The 21,693-nt window shown below is 46.1% G+C and overlaps 2 protein-coding genes across 2 annotated transcripts; one reads left to right on the forward strand and one right to left on the reverse strand.

The window, feature by feature from the left end:
- Window positions 1-307: 307 nt before the first annotated feature.
- LOC120928171 (zinc finger protein 260-like) lies at window positions 308-18,398 on the reverse strand. The gene is made up of 2 exons (XM_040339281.1): window positions 18,370-18,398; window positions 308-2,117 (listed from the first exon to the last, which is right to left on the reverse strand). Exons 1-2 carry the CDS (start codon window positions 18,396-18,398, stop codon window positions 371-373), a joined length of 1,776 nt encoding a protein of 591 aa, XP_040195215.1. The 3' UTR covers window positions 308-370.
- Window positions 18,399-18,458: 60 nt separating this feature from the next.
- LOC120928172 (olfactory receptor 6N1-like) lies at window positions 18,459-20,265 on the forward strand. Its single transcript, XM_040339282.1, has 2 exons — window positions 18,459-18,485; window positions 18,853-20,265. Exons 1-2 carry the CDS (start codon window positions 18,459-18,461, stop codon window positions 19,828-19,830), a joined length of 1,005 nt encoding a protein of 334 aa, XP_040195216.1. The 3' UTR covers window positions 19,831-20,265.
- Window positions 20,266-21,693: the final 1,428 nt, after the last annotated feature.

A 21,693-nucleotide genomic window follows, 5' to 3' on the forward strand; every position in this document is an offset into this window, starting at 1 on the left:
GCCAGGGAAGACGACTTAAGAAAACAGACCTCTTGCAAGAGAATAATAGACCTCTAAGTCTCCATACCACAAAATGTACTCAGCCAATGAGAGGTAATACATTTTTATTTTTATCCTGCTATCAATGGCCAACACGGTACAACACTTCATCCATGTCTTTGGTGATCTCTGATCTCCTTATGAAGTGTTTCTTACATGATGAAGATCAGCCATGGAGTATATCTGAGGTGCATATCAGGGTGTGCTTCTTCCGCACATGTCCAGCAACATTCATATACAAGACATTTCCCGCACTCACTAAATACACCTCGAGGGTTGTGTGGGGCCCTTGATATACAGGAAGACAGGACTTCAGTGAGGAACAATTCCCTCACTCTGTACAGGAAAGTGGCTTCCTTCTCGTGTGAGATCTCAGATGTTTGTAAACACTGGACTTATCTGAAAAACATTTCCCGCACTCTGGACAGGAATGCGGCTTCTCACCCGTGTGAGATCTCTGATGGCTATAAAGACTGGACTTCTGTGAAAAAGATTTACCGCACTCAAGACAGGAAAGTGGCTTTTTACCCATGTGAGATCTCTGATGTCTGTCAAGACTGGACTTCTCTGAAAAACTTTTCCCGCACTCAGGACATGAAAGTGGCTTCTCCCCTGTGTGAGATCTCTGATGTCTGTCAAGACTGGACTTCTGTGAAAAACTTTTCCCGCACTCAGGACAGGAAAGTGGGTTCTCCCCCGTGTGACATCTCTGGTGTGCAGAAAGAATGTACTTACTTGAAAAACTTTTGCCGCACTCAGGACAGGAATGTGGCTTCTCCCCCGTGTGACATCTCTGGTGTGCAGAAAGATTGGACTTGAATGAAAAACATTTGCCGCACTCAGGACAGGAAAGTGGCTTCTCCCCCGTGTGACATCTCTGGTGTACAGAAAGACTGGACTTTCTTGAAAAACGTTTCCCACACTCAGGACAGGAAAGTGGCTTCTCCCCCGTGTGACATTTCTGGTGTGCAGAAAGACTGGACCTATCTGAAAAACATTTTCCGCACTCAGCACAGGAATACGGCTTCTCCCCCGTGTGAAATCTCTGATGTCTGGAAAGATTGGACTTGAATGAAAAACATTTCCCACACTCAGGACAGGAATACGGCTTCTCTCCTATGTGACATCTCTGGTGTGCAGAAAGACTGGACTTCACTGAAAAACATTTGCCGCACTCAGCACAGGAATACGGCTTTTCCCCCGTGTGAAATCTCTGATGGATGGAAAGATAAAATTTCTGTGCAAAAGATTTCCCGCACTCAGGACAGGAATACGGCTTCTCTCCCATGTGACATCTCTGGTGTGCAGAAAGACTGGACTTCACTGAAAAACATTTGCCGCACTCAGCACAGGAATACGGCTTTTCCCCCGTGTGAAATCTCTGATGGATGGAAAGATAAAATTTCTGTGCAAAAGATTTCCCGCACTCAGGACAGGAATACGGCTTCTCCCCCGTGTGAGATCTTTGATGTCTGTCAAGATCAGTCTTCTGAGAAAAACTTTTCCCGCACTCAGGATAGGAAAGTGGCTTCTCCCCCGTGTGAGATCTTTGATGTCTGTCAAGATCTTTCTTCTGTGAAAAACTTTTCCCACACTCAGGACAGGAATATGGCTTTTCCCCTGTGTGAGATCTCTGATGAATGGAAACATACCATTTCTCTTTAAAACATTTCCCACACTCGGGACAGGAATACGGTTTCACTCCCGTGTGAGACCTTTGATGTCTGTCAAGATCAGTCTTCTGTGAAAAACGTTTCCCACACTCAGGACAGGAATACGGCTTCTCTCCCGTGTGCAATCTCCGGTGTGCAGAAAGGCTGGACTTGAGTGAAAAACTTTTCCCACACTCAGAACAGGAATAGGGCTTCTCACCCGTGTGTGATTTCTTATGTGTGGAAAGATTGGACTTATCTGAAAAACATTTCCCGCACTCCAGGCAGAAATACGGCTTCTCTCCTGTGTGAGTTCTTTTATGAATATTAAGTTTGGATTTAGACAGGCAACACTTCCCGCACTCAGTACAGAGAAACCTCTTATCTGTGGGAAGGACGGCACCGTCCCTCACAGTCTGAGGTTCCTCAGGATAAGAGGAATACGATGGTCCGGCACCGTCCCGCACAGTCGGAGGTTCCTCGGGATAAGAGGAATACGATGGTCCGGCACCGTCCCGCACAGTCTGAGGTTTCTCAGGATAAGAGGAATACGATGGTCCGGCACCGTCCCGCACAGTCTGAGGTTCCTCAGGATAAGAGGAATACGATGGTCCATCTACACTGTGTGGTGCCGGATGGACATTTGAGGTAGTCGGGTTTTCTCCTGGACTATTTCCCATGTGAGAACTCAGATGTGTGGAAAATTGTGACTTCAGAACAAAGCCTTTTCCACACTCAGAACAGGAAAAAGGCTTCTCCCCCGTGTGAGATCTCTGATGTTTGGAAAGATTGGACTTATCTGAAAAACGTTTCCCGCACTCAGGGCACAAATTCGGCTTCTCCCCTGTGTGAGTTCTTTTATGAATAATAAGTTTGGATTTAGACTGGCAACACTTTCCACACTCGGTACAGGAAAACCTCTTATGTGTTCGAAGGACGGCACCATCCCGCACAGTCTGAGGTTTCTCATCATAAGAGGAATACGATGGTCCGGCACCGTCCCGCACAGTCTGAAGTTCCTCAGGATAAGAGGAATACGATGGTCGGGCACCATCCCGCACAGTCTGAAGTTCCTCAGGATAAGAGGAATACGATGGTCCGGCACCGTCCTGCACAGTCTGAGGTTCCTCAGGATAAGAGGAATACGATGGTCCGGCACCGTCCTGCACAGTCTGAGGTTCCTCAGGATAAGAGGAATACGATGGTTCGGCACCGTACCGCACAGTCTGAGGTTCCTCGGGATAAGAGGATGGTCCATCTACACTGTGTGGTGCCGGATGGACATTTGAGGAAGTCAGGTTTTCTCCTGGATTATACTGTGTGTCCTCATCTTCTACTTTACAGTCTGGAGACAAAGTGAGACAATCCTCTGAGGTTTTCCTCATCTCCCGTCCATCTACTAAAATAGAAATACAAAGATTATTACCAGACATGAGCTGATTGGTTCCCCTAAACCAGGACTCCGCCCACATTAGGCAGCTTTGTCTCTGAGGATCTTACAATTCCCCCCTCAAGGTAACTAGTAAATGGGTCCTCTGATCTCCTACCAGATCATTTCTTTATTCATGGACCTTAGTCACAGAGTGAGGAAACAACGAGAACTGTCTTTAATAGGAGTGACAGTGATGAGGGGTTTAAAGGACGAGTGTCCCCTCCCCCTCTATCACTCATTGCCATCTTCCCAACACAAGTCCTGCACTTCCTTATTTAGTCCGTGATTTAGTCAAAGCGGGGCTGAGCCCCACCAGAGGTCAGAGAGTGAGGATGGGGGAGAACAACCAAGATGAAGACTGGACTGATCCTGAAGACCACCATCATTGGGTTATTGACTCCTCCCCCTTATTATCACTTTCTGTTTAAGGTTCAAAAGTCGTGAAAATGCAAATTTTTAAACTGGTCATTAACAACGATCGTGTGTGGGCTCCAGAGAATTTTTCTCAACGTTTTTCACGTTCTTGTTTTTCACGTCGTGAAAAATGGTCATGTGTAGGCTTTAACGACGTGAAAAACGGCAATGCTCAGAAGCAAGTTATGAGATGGGAGCGCTTATTCTGGTAAAACTAGCGTTCGTATTGGAGATAGCACATTCATCACGCTGTAACAAACTGAAAAGCATGAAGACTGAAAAGCGCGAATCGTCTCTCACCGAACTTTTACTAACACAGCAAAAGCAGCCCAAAGGGTGGCGCCATCCAAATGGAACTTCCCCTTTATAGTGCCGTCGTACGTGTTGTACGTCACCGCGCTTTGCTAGAGCATTTTTTTTTTCACGATCGTGTATAGGCAAGGCCGGCTTGACAAGAATCACGTCGAAAAAAAACTTTGTTTTTTCTAGAACATTAAAAACGGTCGTGTGTACGCGGCATTAGAGGTTAAACCAAATTCACTATCTCTAGAGTTATTTTCTGTCTAAACGAGAGACTACGAATGTCTGGATGTTCCCTTTCCCAGACCATCAATTCAAGTGTTTGAACACTGATGCCGCGTACACACGACAGTTTTTCGGGTTGTAAAAAATAAAGTTTTTAAGGGTCTAGAAAAAACTAAGTTTTTTCAACCCGATCGTTAAAACGACGTTCCTACACACGATCGTGAAAAAAAAAATGCTCTAGCAAAGCGTGGTGACGTACAACACGTACAACGGCACTATAAAGGAGAAGTTCCATGCGGATGGCGCCACTCTTGGGGCTGCTTTAGCTGATTCCGTGTTAGTAAAAGACGATTTGCGCTTTTCTGTCTGTTACAGCGTGATGAATGTGCTTACTTCATTATGAACGGTAGTTTTACCAGAACGAGCGCTCCTGTCTCATAAGCTTCTGAGCATGCGCAATTTTTTCATGTCGTTAAAGCCCACACACGACCATTTTTTACGCCGCAAAAAACGACAACGTTAAAAACGACGTAAAAAATGAAAGCATGTTCGAAATTTTTAATGCCCATTTTTTACATCATGAAAAATGCTCTGGAGCCCACACACGATCATTTTTAATGACCAATTAAAAAAATGGCATTTTTCACGTCATAAGAGGTTAAAGGGGAGTTCCAGTTATTTTTAATGTTTATTAAAAGTCAGCAGCTACAAAAAGTGTAGCTGCTGGCTTTTAATAAACATACACTCACCTGCTCCACGTGCCAGCGACGCGCCGGCCGGGGCTCCGCTCCTCTCCCCCCCTCCCCGGCAGGCGTCTTCATTCAAAGGCCCCGTACACACCAGAGGATATCCGCTGGAAACGGTCCGCCGGACCGTTTCCAGCGGATAAATCCTCTGGCGGATTTGGATCTGATGGCTGTACTCACCATCAGATCGAAATCCGCGCGGAATCCATCCGCGGTGACGTGTTGCGCCGTCGCCGCGACGATGACGCGGCGACGTGCGCGGCGCTGGAAGGTAAAGACTTGCATGCGTCGAATCCTTACGACGCATGCGAGGGGAGCGGACGGATTGATCCGGTGAGTCTGTACAGACCACCGGATCAATCCACTGGACAGGATTCAAGCGGATAGATTTCTTAGCATGCTAAGAAATTTTTATCCGCTTGAAATCCGTCGGCTGGATTTTTTTCCGCCGATAAATGTCCGCTCGGACGTACACACGACCGGATCTATCCGCTGGAACTGATCTGCGGATAAATCCCAGCGGATAGATCCGGTCGTGTGTACAAGGCCTAAGTGTGGGCATCCGGCTGTGACAGCTTTCGACTTCACGGCCGGGCACCCACTGCGCATGGGCGAGCGGCGCTGCGCCATCTGACTGAACATGGGATTGCCTGGGACCTGTCACGTGTCCCAGGCGATCGCCTACAGGGAGAGGCTGCTAAAAGGCGATATGACTATTCGCCTTAGCAGCCCCTCGGCGGAAGGAGGAAGTGGGACAGGAGGTACCACTCCTCCTGAAGCCCCCACTCCCCCCCCAAAAAAATGACATGCCAAATGTGGCATGTAAGGGGGCGAGGAGTGGATTAAGCGGAAGTTCCACTTTTGGGTGGAACTCCGCTTTAAACCAAATTCACTATCTCTAGAGTAATTTTCCGTCTAAACGAGAGAGACTATGAATGTCTGGATGTACCCTTTCCCAGACCATCAATTCAAAGGTTGGAACACTTATGCCGCGTACATACAACCATTTTTATTGGTCTAGAAAAAAAGTTTTTTTCAACCCGATTATTGTCAAGCCTGCCTTGCCAACACACGATCGTGAGAAAAAAAAATGCCCTAGCAAAGCGCGGTGACGTACAACACGTACAACGGCACTATACAGGGGAAGTTCCATTCGGATGGCGCCACCCTTGGGGCTGCTTTTGCTGATTCGCGCTTTTCAGTCTTCGTGCTTTTCTGTCCATTACAGTGTGACGAATGTGCCATCTCCAATACGAACGGTAGTTTTACCAGAACGAGCGCTCCCGTCTCATAACTTGCTTCTGAGCATGCAAAATTAGAGCGCGTTCTAAATTTTTAATGCCCATTTCTCACGTCAAGAAAAATGCTCTGGAGCCCACACACGTAATTTTTCACGTCATGAAAAAACGGTTGTGTGTACGCGGCATAAGAGGTTAAACTAAATTCACTGGGCCAGATTCACGTAGATCAGCGGATCTATAGATCCGCTCAATCTACGTGATTTAAGATCCGCTCCCGCAAGTTTTAGAGGCAAGTGGCTAATTCACAAACCACTTACCTCCAAACTTGCGGCGGCGGATCCTAAATCCCCCGGCGGAATTCAAATTCCGCGGCTAGGGGGAGTGTACTATTTAAATCAGGCGCGTTCCCGCGCCGATTTAAATGCGCATGCGCCGTACGGGGAATTTCCCGGCGTGCATTGCTCCCACTGACATCGCTAGGACGTCAGTGGTTTCGACACTTACGTAAACGATGTCCATCCGTATTCTAGAACGACTTACGCAAACGACGTTAAAAAATTCAAATTGGACGCGGGAACGCCGGCTATACTTAACATTGGCTGCGCCTGATAAAAGCAGGGTTAAGTATACGACGGGTACGCCGCTACGGAAACGTCGTAAGAAGACTGCGTCGGGTCCGCGTACGTTCGTGAATTTGCGTATCTCGCTGATTTACATATTATTCAAGGTAAATCAGCGGGAACGCCCCCGGCGCCATTTTTAAATTGAAAAAAAGATCCGACAGTGTAACACAGTTACACCTGTCAGATCTTAGCCCTATCTATGCGTATCTGATTCTATGAATCAGGCGCATAGATAGGACCAGTGTAAGTCAGAGATACGATGGTGTATCTGTAGATACATCGTCGTATCTCTTTGTGAATCTGGCCCACTATCTCTAGAGTTATTTTCTGTCTAAGCAAGAGACTACGAATGTCTTTCCCAGACCATCAATTCAAAGGTTTGAACACTTAGGAAAATATATACCAGTATCCCGGGTTATAAATCTATTGGTCTTTGACACTTAAGCCGCGTACACACGATCCGTTTTCTCGTCAGGGAAAACTGTCATGTTTTCTCTTGGACGAGAAAACCGGCCGTGTGTAGGCTCTCCAGCAGTTTTCCAGACGAGAAAACCGGCTGTGTGTAGGCTCTCCAGCAGTTTTCCCAAAGAGAAAACCGGCCGTGTGTAGGCTATCCAGCAGTTTTCCAGACGAGAAAAACCGGCTGTGTGTAGGCTCTCCAGCAGTTTTCCAGACGAGAAAACCGTCCGTGTTTAGGCTCTCCAGCAGTTTTCCCGACGAGAAAACCGTCCGTGTTTAGGCTCTCCAGCAGTTTTCCAGACGAGAAAACCGGCTGTGTGTAGGCTCTCCAGCAGTTTTCCAGACGAGAAAACCGTCCGTGTTTAGGCTCTCCAGCAGTTTTCCCGACGAGAAAAACGGCCGCGTGTAGGCTCTCCAGCAGTTTTCTCGTCGGGAAAAACAGCCGTGTGTAGGCTCTCCAGCAGTTTTCCCGAAGAGAATCACAACGAAAAAATTTAGAACATGCTCTAAATTTTTTCTCGTTGCGAATCGTGGCCGTTTTTTTGCTTGCCAGTTTTCCATAGGGAAACACTGCTAGGGGAGCCTCCACACGGTCGGTATTAGCAATCCATATATAAACCCATTTAATACATATATATTATTATGCTTACAAATGTGAGATCATTAAGCCTCGTACACACGATCGGATATCTAATGGAATCTAATCCGATGGATTTTTTTCGTCGGATATCCGTTGAAGCTGACTTTCATCAGTCTTGCCTACATGCCATCGGTCAAAAATCCGATCACGCCAAAACGCGGTGACGTAAAACACTACGACGTGCTGAGAAAAATGAAGTTCAATGCTACAGCGCATGCGTCGAATCGACTCTGGGCATGCGTGGATTTTTGACCGATGGACTTCCACACAGACGATCGGTTTATTCTATTGTTTTTTTATCCATAGAAAAATTTTAAACATGTTCTATTTTTTTTTCACTGATGGAAAACAAACCGATGGGGCCCACACACGATCGGTTTGTCTGATGAAAACAGTCCATCGGTCTGTTTTCATCAGACAAACCGATCGTGTGTACAGGGCTTAACTGTGAAATACATTAGCAGTTATATTGTAAATGACTTAAGCTTTGAGGAATTTATCTACCGTATATACTCGAGTATAAGCCGTGTTTTTCAGCCCTTTTTTTTTAGGGCTGAAAATAGCCCCCTCGTCTTATACTCGAGTCAGTGTACCTGTCGGGACGCAGGCGTCCATTTTTCAAAAGTTGCAGCTTTCTCCTGGTCCATGATAGGCGTTTGACACTGTGTTCCGCTACCGCCTATCACAGAGGTCCGCCTATCACGGACCTTCCCTTGTCTGAGGATGACAGAATGTCCGTGATTGGTAGAACACTGAACACAGTGGGGCAGATTCATCAATAGATACGCCGGCGGATCTCCTGATCCGCCGTCGTATCTGTGAGACCCGACGGTCGGATCTGTGAGATCCCACCGTCGGAGCTATGCGACTGATTCATAAGAATCAGTTCCGCATAGATCTCCCTTGGATCCGACTGGTGTAAGTGACTTACACCAGTCGAATCTTAGGCTGTAATCTCCCGCCGGCCGCTAGGTGTCGTCGTGATTTTTTACCCGTTGCATATGCAAATGAGGAAAACCGACGATTCACGTCTGTACGCCCGCCCGTCGCTCGTTTTCTACGTCGTTTGCGTTCGGGTTTTTCCGGCGGATAGCTACCCCTGCTTCTATGAGGGGTAGCTAATGTTAAGTATGGCCGACGTTCCCGCGCCGATTTTTAAATTTTCTACGTCGTTTGCGTACCGCGATCGGGAATACCGATGGCCGCAAACGACGTACCCGCCGCAAACAATGACGTCGTAGCGACGTCATTTGGAGCATGCGCACTGGGCTTTTTCGCCCCGGAGCAAGCGCTGTAAAATCGGCGCGGGAACGCGCCTGATTTAAATTGTACACTCCCCCTAGCCGCGGAATTTGCATTCCGCCGGGGGGAGTTAGGATCCGACGGTGCAGTTTGCGAGGTAAGTGCTTGATGAATCATGCACTTGCCTCGCTAAATTGCACTGGCGGATCGCAAACCAGGTAGATCTAGCGGATCTAAAGATCCGCAGATCTACATGAATCTGCCCCAGTGTCTGCTGGGAAACCGAGTCCGAGGATGAGAGGACCTCCGTGACAAATGCCTATCACGGAACGGAAGACCAGGAGGAAGGCGCGACTTTTAAAGAAATTGACGCATGTCAAGAATTCAGGTACTCGGGCACGGTGAGGTTGCAAATGGGCACAGTGAGGTATGGCTTAGTGAGGTTGCAATAGGCACAGTGAGGTATAGCACAGTGAGGTATGGCACAGTGAGGTTGCAATGCCCACAGTGAGGTACGGCACAGTGAGGTTGCAATGGGCACAGTGAGGTTGCAAATGGGCATTGTTGCCCCTCTTTTCTGCTTACAGTAGCTGCTGTATTCACTGCCCTAGGCTTATACTCGAGTCAATACGTTTTCCCATTGTTTTTGTAGTAAAATTAGGTCCTCGGCTTATACTCAAGTATATACGGTAATGGTTTCAGCTAATATGTGGGTAGATTCTCCCAAGACATTAATCTGAGCCAGTTGCCGGTATGACTGAAGAACTTGACACATGTTTTGACAGTTTTTGACAATTGTGTTTCCCTAATCCCGAGGGCAAAGGCCACGTCAATCACATTATAAGCCATTCTTTATACAAAACTGCCCCTATGGGTTAAAATTGACATTGCTCAAGATGGCCGCATACTTGGTTGCAATGGCAACCCATCAAAACATACCGTCATTTGACGTCATCAATTACATAGCTGTGACGCACACACACCTACTTTTGGGAGAAGATTATCCGAGAGAAATACAGGAATACAGGACGGGGAACACAGCTCAGAAAAGTGACCAGGGGATTACAGGCTGATATCACCCAGTCCCCGCCCTACTATGGACCAATCAGTGAGCAGTATGGGTGGAGGAATGGATTTAGTGTTAATGACCCACCTGTGCTGATCTCTGTAGGAGTGTCCTCCTCTATAAATGTCCCCGTTATTCCATCCCCCTCCACAGACTGCTGATCATCCCTCACATACGTCTCTTCTTCTTCTTCTGATTTCACCTCAAATTCTATATCGATTGGATCTCCACTCTAAACCAAGAGAATGAGAGAGAATATCATCTGTAAGATATAAACTTACATACAAAATCCTCACATCATCTCCACCAGTCCATGTTCTAGATGCTCTGTACCACCGACCTTGTAACAGTGGGGGATGGTGTGACCTTCCTGTGTGGAATCTCGGGAATACAGAGGATGGGGACATCTCTCTGGTGGGTTTCTGTAGCTGGATGACTCCACCATGGTGTCCTGGTACAGATCTTTGTGTTCTTCCTCCATCACCCCATCCTCCTCTTTCATCTCTTCTTTAACCTCAACTTTAGGATCTCTCAGGTTTCCACTCTGAATATAGAATAAAATGACATCAATGGTAACAATGCAGATAATGTACAGATCCCAGTGATACTATCAGTAAATGTTCCTCATCTACCTGATGATGGTGAGGGATGGTGTGACCTTCCTGTGTGGAATCCCGGGAATACAGAGGACGGGGACATCTCTCTGGTGGGTTCCTGGTATTAGGTGGCTCCATCATATCCTTGTGTCCTTCTGAAAACTCCTCCATCACTCCATACTCCTCATCCTCCTCTTTATACTCTTCTTTAACATCAATATTATCATCCCCGAGGTTTCCACTCTGAATATATGATAAAACATTCATTATAATAAACATGTTTGTGTATAAATCAGAACTACCAATAATTGTTCCTCATCTAGCTGATGATGGTGGGGGATGGTGTGTTCTTCCTCCATTAGACATGTGCACAGAAATTTTGTTTTTTTTTGTTCTGTTTCGTATCGTTCTGTAGGTTCGTTTCCGTTCGTTTTTTGTAAGACGCCCGTTTTCCTGTTCGTTCCCGTTCGTTTTTCGTACGACGAAATTTTTTCGTATTCCGATCGTTTCGTATTTTCGTTACCGTTTTATTTTCGTACATGCGGGATGGTTCGTTATTCTGTTTAATTCATGTTTGTTACTTGTTAGACAATAATTTTCGTGAATTTTCGTCAATGATTTGCATTCTGTGTTTTGGATTCCTTTTTCTGTTCGTGTTTTCGGTCGTGTGTTCATATGACATCTATGACAATTTGTTGTGGATGTCATGTGGGCATGCGACTGAAGATACGAACAGAAAAAGGATTTTCGTCATTTTGTACTTTCGTAAATATATCGCGGGGATTCGCGGCACTTTCAACACGCGGCTCATCTATATTAACGATTGTTAAGCCCCATACACTTGGTCAGACTTTTTTAACAACAAACATAAAAACGATCGTTTTCCGTTCGTTCATCAGAAAACCATTTTTGGGTTCAAAAGTCTGGCCAACTGATCTCCCTTCAGATGAAAATCCACAGAAAAGTTTATTTGGCTTTACTGTACTACTCAGCACAACAGAGAAGCTGCTTCACTAACTACACTCACTGCCCATTCAAAAAAACGAAAATTACATCTATAATAAAAGATTTCTATTCTGTATTTTGGGTCCTTTTTCTTTTGGTGTTTTCGGTTGTGTGTTCGTGTGACATCTGTGGCAAAAGATTTGCATTCTGTTGAATACAAAATACAAACAGAAAAAAGGAATTCAAAATACAGGGTGCGGGACTTTTGTTGTGGATGTCGTGTGAGCATACGGCTGAGGGTGCGAACAGAGAAGGGATTCAAACAGGATACAGAATGCAAATCTTTTGTTATAGATGTAATTTTTGTTCTTTTGCCGTTTTCGTTTTGTCGTATTTTCGTCAGATCGTTCGTTCGTATTTGCGGTTGTTCATTATGCGGCTCATTCGTAATCCTGTCGTTTTCGTATTTTGGTGCTTTATTTTTTTCGTATGTACACATTATTCTGCGGGTACGAAAATGAACATTTTCGTATGAAAATAACATTCGTACGAACGGGAATGCACATATCTATCCTCCATCACCCCATCCGAAACATCCTCCTCCTTTATCTCTTCTTTAACCTCAACTTTAGGATCTCTCAGGTTTAGACTCTGAATATAGAATAAAAATGACATCAGTGGTAACAATGCAGATAATGTACAGATCCTAATGATACTATCAGTGATTGTTCCTCATCTACCTGATGATGGTGGGGGATGGTGTGACCTTCCTGTGTGGAATCCCGGGAATACAGAGGACAGGGACATCTCTCTGGTGGGTTCCCATTACTGGATCCATCTGTAGGAAACACACACACTGACTGAATACATTGGGCCATATCCACAAAAGAGATACTCCGGCGTAAGCCGTCGTATCTCTGGTTCTAACTTTGGAACTGATCCTCAGAAGCAGTTTTCCTAAGTTAGGCAGAAGATCCGACATCTGTAAGGGACTTACACTGCCGGATCTTAGGATGCAGTACCGCATCCGCCACTGGGGGCATTTCGAGTCGAAATGCCTCTGTTAGTATGCAAATTAGCACTTAGGGCGATCCTCAAAGCTTTTGTACCTAGTTTTTACGCCGTAAGTGTTAGTTTGCCTGGTGTAAAACTAGGGCTGCTTTTACAAAGTGTAAAGTTAGTCACACCTTGTAAAGGCCCATTCAAGCGACGGCATTTGGTATGCATTCCCGAGGGAGAACTCCATGCCAATTTTCAATGAAAAAAACGGCATGGGTTCCCCCTCAGGAGCATACCAGGCCCTTAGGTCTGGTATGGGTTGTAAGGAGACCCCCCTCCGCCGCAAAATTGACGTAGGGGGTCCCCCTACAATCCATACCAGACCCGTATCCAAAGCACGCTACCCGGCCAGCCAGGAAGGGAGTGGGGACGAGCGAGCGCCCCCCCCCCTCCTGAGCCGTGCCAGGCCGCATGCCCTCAACATGGGGGGGTTGGGTGCTCTGGGGCAGGGGGGCGCACTGCGGGCCCCCCCACCCCAGAGCACCCTGTCCCCATGTTGATGAGGACAGGACCTCTTCCCGACAACCCTTGCCATTGGTTGTCGGGGTCTGCGGGCGGAGGCTTATCGGAATCTGGGAGTCCCCTTTAATAAGGGGGCCCCCAGATACCGGCCCCCCACCCTAAGTGAATGGATATGGGGTACATCGTACCCCTATCCATTCACCTGGAGGCAAAAAGTAAAAGTTAATAAACACACAACACAAGGCTTTTTAAAATATTTTATTATTCTGCTCCGGACGCCCCCCCTGTCTTCGTTATTAGCTCTTTTACCAGGGGGGGCTTCTTCTTCCGCTCTCCGGGGGTCTTCTCCGCTCTCCGGGGGTGTTCCGCTCTCCGGGGGGGGCTTCTCCGGACTCCGGGGGGCTTCTTCCATCTTCTCCCCTCTTCCGCTCTTGACTCGGCGAACCCCGGTTCTTCTGCAGCTCTCCGGTGCCTTCTTCTTCAGCGCTGGCTGCCTGCTATGTTTGTGTGTTAGCTCGATTTCAAACAGGCAGCCGGCGCGGTCTTCTGTGACGTCAGGTTCTTCTGGTCTTCTGTTCTTCCGATGTTGTCTCGTCGCCTGTTGTCGCTGTAATGATGGAAGCGCGCCTTGCATCCCATTTATATAGGCATCGCCGTCCCATCATGCTCCGGTAGGTACCCACGTGGTGGGTGCCTACCCACGTGCACCCACCACGTGGGTACCTACCGGAGCATGATGGGACGGCGATGCCTATATAAATGTGATGCAAGGCGCGCTTCCATCATTACAGCGACAAGAGGCGACGAGGCAACATAGGAAGAACAGAAGACCAGAAGACCCTGACGCCACAGAAGACCGCGCCGGCTGCCTGTTTGAAATCGAGCTAACACACAAACATAGCAGGCAGCCAGCGCTGAAGAAGAAGGCACCGGAGAGCTGCAGAAGAACCGGGGTTCGCCGAGTCAAGAGCGGAAGAGGGGAGAAGATGGAAGAAGCCCCCCGGAGTCCGGAGAAGCCCCCCCCGGAGAGCGGAACACCCCCGGAGAGCGGAGAAGACCCCCGGAGAGCGGAAGAAGAAGCCCCCCCTGGTAAAAGAGCTAATAACGAAGACAGGGGGGGCGTCCGGAGCAGAATAATAAAATATTTTAAAAAGCCTTGTGTTGTGTGTTTATTAACTTTTACTTTTTGCCTCCAGGTGAATGGATAGGGGTACGATGTACCCCATATCCATTCACTTAGGGTGGGGGGCCGGTATCTGGGGGCCCCCTTATTAAAGGGGACTCCCAGATTCCGATAAGCCTCCGCCCGCAGACCCCGACAACCAATGGCAAGGGTTGTCGGGAAGAGGTCCTGTCCTCATCAACATGGGGACAGGGTGCTCTGGGGTGGGGGGGCCCGCAGTGCGCCCCCCTGCCCCAGAGCACCCAACCCCCCCATGTTGAGGGCATGCGGCCTGGCACGGCTCAGGAGGGGGGGGGGCGCTCGCTCGTCCCCACTCCCTTCCTGGCTGGCCGGGTAGCGTGCTTTGGATACGGGTCTGGTATGGATTGTAGGGGGACCCCCTACGTCAATTTTGCGGCGGAGGGGGGTCTCCTTACAACCCATACCAGACCTAAGGGCCTGGTATGCTCCTGAGGGGGAACCCATGCCGTTTTTTTCTTTGAAAATTGGCATGGAGTTCTCCCTCAGGAATGCATGCCGAGCGACGCTGTCATTTTTTTTTAAAATTATTTGTTTTCCCGGCGCGTCTTTTTTTCACCCGTCGTAACTTTAGTGTCCCGTCGCAATCCACAAAGCCGCCCGGCGTCAATTACGTTCGCGCGATGCACGTCGGGAAAATGACGTCACGCGCATGCGCAGTACGGCCGGCGCGGGAGCGCGCCTCATTTAAATTGTAAACGCCCCCCGGAGAGGAGGAACGCCTTACGACGGCGGCACTTAACTTACACTGCTTGAAATTTTTACGTAAGTGCTTTGAGGATCAGGCACTTAGGTAAAAACTTTAAGTCAGTGTAACTTAACTGCTGAAAGTTAAGTTACGCCGCCTGGCTGAGGATTTGGCCCCTTGTTTCTATGTGTTTATCAGATGATGGGGGATCTAGGTGGAGCCTCCGTACTGCTCTCTCCTTTACAATAAAGTCTCCTCTTACCCGGTGATGTGAGGGGCGGCTGATTGTCCATCATGACGTCCTTGTAGAGATCCTTGTGTTCTTCTAAATACTCCCACTCCTCCATGGAGAAATAGACAGTGACATCCTGACACCTTATAGGAACCTGACACACACAATGATACAGTCACCATGGATAGGAGGAGAGCAGTTGGTGCACAGGGAAACATAAAAGAGTGACAAGGAAGATAAAACAGTAGTCCATCGAGTCTGCCCTTTTTTTTCGTTAACTTTATTGTCTGAGGTCTATGTTTGTCCCAAGCATGTTGAAAGCCATATACTGATGACTGTCTCACTACCTCTGCTGGTAGATAATTCCAATCGTCAACTACCCTTTCAGTAAAATAATACTTTCTAACATTAGTTTTGAACTTTCCTCCAGTTAGTTGGGGGTCATGTCCCTGTGTTCTTGATTTTGGTTTCATATTGGAAATACTGTCTTCCTGAACCTTATTTAACCCCTTGATGTATTTCTAGGTTTCCGTCATGTCTCCCGTTTCCCTCCAAACTGGACATACTAAAGTGGTTGTACACCTCGGTCATGAAACTGAAACTAAGAACGTGTATCTGTAGTGTTTACTTGTCTCTCGTTAAAGCTCGGACCCCCTTCCTCCTGCTGGTGACCCCTCTAGTGATATAAAGATCTACCGTATTTATTCGAGTATAACGCGCAAAATTTTATACCCAAAAAAAAGTTCAAAGTTTGGGTGCGCGTTATACTCGAGGACTTTTTCCCCCCGCCGCTACCGCCGCCGCACACGCCGCTGCTACCGCCGCCGCACACGCCGCTGCTACCGCCGCCGCCACCGAAGCCACAAACGCCGCTACAACGTTAATCACGCGGCGCGGGGGAACATTAGACAGCTTTCGTTTGAATAGCTGTTTTCCCTGCCGCGCGTAGACGCTCCCCCTTGGACGGATCTGTCCAATCGCGAACGAGGGGGAGTGACTATGCGTGGCAGGGAAAACAGCTGTTCAAACGAACGCTGTCTGTAATGTTCCCGCGCGCCGCGTGATTAAAGGTAAGGGGGCACGGCTGGACACATACAGGGGGCACGACTGGACACATACAGGGGGCACGGCTGGACACATACAGGGGGCACGGCTGGACACATACAGGGGGCACGGCTGGACACACAGGGGGCACGGCTGGACACATACAGGGGGCACGGCTGGACACATACAGGGGGCACGGCTGGACATACAGGGGGCACGGCTGGACATACAGGGGGCACGGCTGGACATACAGGGGGCAGGAGCTGGAGAATTTTATTTAAGATGTTCTTTGGTAAAAGGTTATGGTAGTACCAAGAAATATACAGAAACATTTTTTTTAATATTTTTGTTACTATTTTGGGACAGTTTTCTTTTGATAATAAAAATAAAATGTGGAGATATCTATTACCATTTACCACCAAATGAAAGCCTAATGCCGCATACACACCATCACTTTATGTGATGAAAAAAAACGACACTTTCTGTGAAGTAAAAAATGACGTTTTTGAAACTTCAATTTTCAAAGACGAAGTTGCCTACACACCATCGTTTTTCTCACAATGTTCTAGCAAAGTGAGGTTACGTTCCACCACGTTTTACCATTGAAGTAGCTTCTGGGCATGCGTGGATGAAAAAACGTCTTACAAAACGACGTTTTTTGCTACACACGGTCAATTTCTGTGAAGTAAAAAGTGCACTTTTGAAAAACGACACATAAAATTGAAGCATGCTTCAATTTTTTTTGGTCGTTTTTTACAAGACATAAAACGACGTTTTCCCCCACACACAGTCAATTAAAGTGACGTTTTTAAAAACGTCATTTTTTTTCATCACATAAAGTGATGGTGTGTACGGGGCATAAGGTATAATCCACCTGAATGCACAAAGTAGTTGTGATGATATGTACGGTTTTACTAACCCATGTCAAAGTTGCAAAATTGTGCTTGGGCATTTAGCTTTGTTTTAGCCTTAGGCGCGAAGGGGTTAATAAAATTATATATATATGTATGTGTGTATGTATATATGTAGCGCTTCCCCCGAAGGAGCCGCTGGTGATTTATTGGGCCTGTACTCTGCTCTAACACCCCCAATAATTTGGTCTCACTCCCCTTGATACAGCTGTGGTGCAGTGCTGATGTGAAGCTCAATAATAAAAGACAGGTGAATAGACACAGATTATATTCACTTTACCTGTGCTGTTACCCGGGCATACACTGCTACACCTGTTTGGAGAATTAACAAGCCTCACGACAAATTGTGTTAAAACAAAAGGTACATTTACTAGAACAGGTTTTATCGTTAACATGGAACCACAATTGGTATACAATAATGAGACAAGAGGTTGTAGGTGGCAATCGTCTGAGAGCCACCTGTATTGCTTCGGCAGGAGTGTCTCCAAGTGGGACACGGTATTCGGCAAGAATGATATATCACAGTATAATTAACTCAATATTCCCCCTACAGCCTTTAGTAAGAGGTAACAGCACTGCAAGGCCTTGCAGTAAGAATACAGTATAGTCTCTGGTCTTCTTTCTTCTGTCTTCTGCTAGCTATTGTGAGACAAAGCTTGTAATCCAAAGGGTTCTCTGATCAATAAAGCAATGTAGAATAACATAGAACAGTAGCTTAAATTGTGAAAAGTATCTGTGTACTTCAATTTAGAAATATACCTCCAGCGGGAGTCACTAAATAGTTAAATCAGACTTGAGGCCTATGCACAGGTCACTCTATTGAACTGAACTGTCCTGTGAAACTACCGGTCCCAGCAACACTATGCAGTCAGTCTAGGTGTGTGAAAAGCAGTACAAAGTTCTGAGCATCAGCCCTCTCACCACACGAGGTCCAGACAGATGGATACTTCCACTCCACAGGATCTCAGTCTGTTTGCTCCGACCACACTGTCACGCTGTTCTGTTTCACAGACGACCGGGAGTCCTCAGTTACCTCCTTTAAGTGTCTCTGGTTCGACCACACTGCTGCTCCAGCACACTGTGGTATAAAGCAGAATCAAAGGGGTGCTGTTCTGCTCCGCACGATGTAGGCCAGAGCTCTATGGAACCCACACACAAACAGAGCTCTGCTGGCAGGCCATGCGTACCAGGGACAAGAAACCCAAGATGGCCACCTCAGGGCCTTTTATCTCCTACCCAGCATGCACCTCATCCCCGAGTGTTCATGGGTAGGTCATTTGCATAATATTTCACCATGTTCTTAAAAACAAAAATAAATTAAATCCATTTCACGTTTTAGCCACTAGGTGGTGCCAAATACCAATTTATAGCATTAGTCATGGAATACCACTGCACAACAATAATATGATATTAAAAGGCAAAAATGCCTGCGCTACATATATATATATATACATATATATATATATATATATATATATATATATATATATACACACACACACTCAAAAATTATGGTCAAGTGGCTAAAATAAGGAAAATTAACCTTGTGAATGAAGCCTTAAGTCTTACAACCAAAATTATTGTAGCTTCAGGTGGGCTACAATGAAAGATTTTTCTTTATTTTATATGATCTAGGTTAATGAAGATTACTTGAAATCAATAGCTTCTTCCAATGCAACTTTTACCCAAGTGACGGAATTTGTCATTTTCGGATTCCAGAGCCTCCAGAATTACCACATTTTGCTTTCTTGTGTATTACTTTGTATTTACCTCCTCACCCTCTCTGGCAATGGCAACATCTTCTTCTTGGTCATCTTTGACCAGCATCTCCATACCCCAATGTACTTCTTTGTTTGCAACTTGTCCTTTTTAGATATGAGTTACACCTCGGTAACCATCCCGAAGATGTTGGCCAAGTTCCTGATGAACCTGGATACCATTTCCTACAATGCCTGCTTCACACAGATGTATATTTTCCTGTCTTTAGGAGCAACAGAGTGTCTACTCCTGGCTGTAATGGCCTATGATCGCTACATAGCTATATGCTCACCCTTACACTACCAAACCATCATGACAAGACGATTGTATTTAACACTCTCAGCTGTAGCTTGGTCTGGGGGCTTTGCATCTCCACTCACAACCGCACTTCTTGCCTTAAAGTTACCTTATTGTGGTCCCAATATCATCAACCATTACTATTGTGATCATCCTCCACTGCTCCAGTTGGCCTGTGCCAACACATCCTTCAATGTAGCTGTAGGGTCTTCCATGGCTGCCATTGTCATTTTGATAAGCTTTATTTTAGTTGCCTTATCATATGTTAAAATTATTATAGCAATCCTCAAAATCAGTTCCCATGCTGGTCGTAAGAAGACATTTTCCACCTGCGCCTCTCACTTTGCAGTGGTGAGTTTATTTTTCCTGCCCGTTATCTTCATGTACGTTCGTCCAAAAGCCTCCTACTCATCAGATGTGGACTCTTTGGTGTCCTTTTTATATACAGTGTTAACTCCCATGATGAATCCCTTTATATACAGCCTGAGAAACAAGGATATCAAAGAGGCTTTCCAGAGGAAAATAAGCTGCAAGTATGCGTTTTCCAACACTGCATAGATTCTATTTATAGAATACCTTTTGGGTTGGATAAACTGTTCTTATCTTTTTTGTTTTGTTAATATTTTGAAGCCAGTTGCTTAATACTGTTAAAATCTACATTTGGACAAAACGTTCAAACAACATGACACTGCTGCAGCCACATGCAACTGCTTTAGTAGGCTAGGCTGCCAATACGTTCTACTAAGAAACAATACTGTATCTGAGGAGCACCAATTCAATAATCAAAGACTTGTTTGAGGTCAAAGACACAAATCCATCAGGTACACATGATTAAGCAACTCCTGGTACAAAACACATCAAGGAGTTCCAAAAGTTTGAAAGTTAAGAAAGTGAAGCCACCACACACCAACACAGCCTGAAGTGTAAGGTCGACAAACAAACACGGCTTCAGCTTGGCTCCATCCAAGCCATGCCCCCAAATGGTCCAGAAGCTCCATGACTAAGCCCTGTGGGTGGGGCGTAATGTATCGGGAGGGCATGACCTGGATGGAGCCAGGCTAAAACCATGTTCGTTTGCTGACCTTACACCAGGTTGTAGTGTGGTGGATTCACTTTCTTTTCCCGACCATGCGTTTACAGAGCTTGGACAGTCTCTTCATTCCCTTGTAGGAGTCACCGGAGCTCTGGATGGTTTTCTGGAGCAGCAACCCAAGCTTGCTATGGTCACATTAAGGCGTCACCTGCATACCTGGTAAATATGTGTATTTGACACAAATTAAATCAATGCATTTGTGCATTAACCTTGAATAAATCTCCAGTTATTGCAATGTTGCATTTCTGACCTCCTTTCTTACATGAACGTTTGGAACAAAATACTTGATAATGGAATATATTGCATGAAACTGTGAAACCAGCTTTAGAGATGAGGCTCAGGTTTGTAGCTACCATGGGTTTATAACAAAGCCCAGGGTTTTCGATGGTCATGATTAACAAACATTTAGCTGCTTTCGAAATAATGAACAATCCACAGTACTCAGAGTAAGTACTCTAATGCCCTGTACACACGGTCGGGAATCCCGATGGGAAAAAAAAGAACCAGCTCTCTATGTTTTGCCGGCCGTTTTTGTCCGTTTTCCTGTTGGAAAAAGTCAGATGGAGCATACACACGGTCGGGATTCCCGACCAAAAGCTCTCATCAGACTTTTTCCGACAGGAAAACCAATCGTGTGTACGGGGCAAAAAGGTATAGATAACCCAGCCTTCCCATCACATATGGGTGAGAAAACATTGTTTGACAATAAACCATATATATACTTGCGCGCTGCTATGTTATGCTCAATTGCCCGAAAGGACTTACGACGACGTATCTCCAGATACGCCGTCGTAAGTCCAAATGTGCGCCGTCGTATCTATACGCTTATTCAGAAAAGCAGATACGCCTGAATTTTGCCAAGATACGACCGACGTAAGTCTCCTACGCCGTCGTATCTTGGGTGCATATTTAAGCTGGCCGCTAGGGGCAGAATTGTCTGTGTCATTACTTTTATTTTGTATGACGAATTTCCCCACAAATCGCTATCGCTCAATTCTGCAAGTGATTCTAATTTATTATCGCTGTTTTCTATCTGCAACTGCAAATTTCAGTGTTTTTGATTTGATTACATTATTGAATAATTTTTATTATAATTACATTATTATTTGTTATAATTATTTATAGTTATTTATTATATTATAATTTATGATTTTGTTTTTCAAACTTTATCAAACCCGAGATGTCTACTAGACTTGTTTGGATAGATTTAAGTGAGTTATTCTTAAGAATTACAGGCCTACAATGTAAAACGCCAAATTTTCATGCAAAATAATTGTACCGCTTTCAGCACCTAAAACCAGAAAGAATCATACCACCGGGGAGGTTAA

Source organism: Rana temporaria, chromosome 2 (genome assembly GCF_905171775.1).
Source record: "Rana temporaria chromosome 2, aRanTem1.1, whole genome shotgun sequence".
In the NCBI taxonomy this organism is placed as follows: domain Eukaryota; kingdom Metazoa; phylum Chordata; class Amphibia; order Anura; family Ranidae; genus Rana; species Rana temporaria.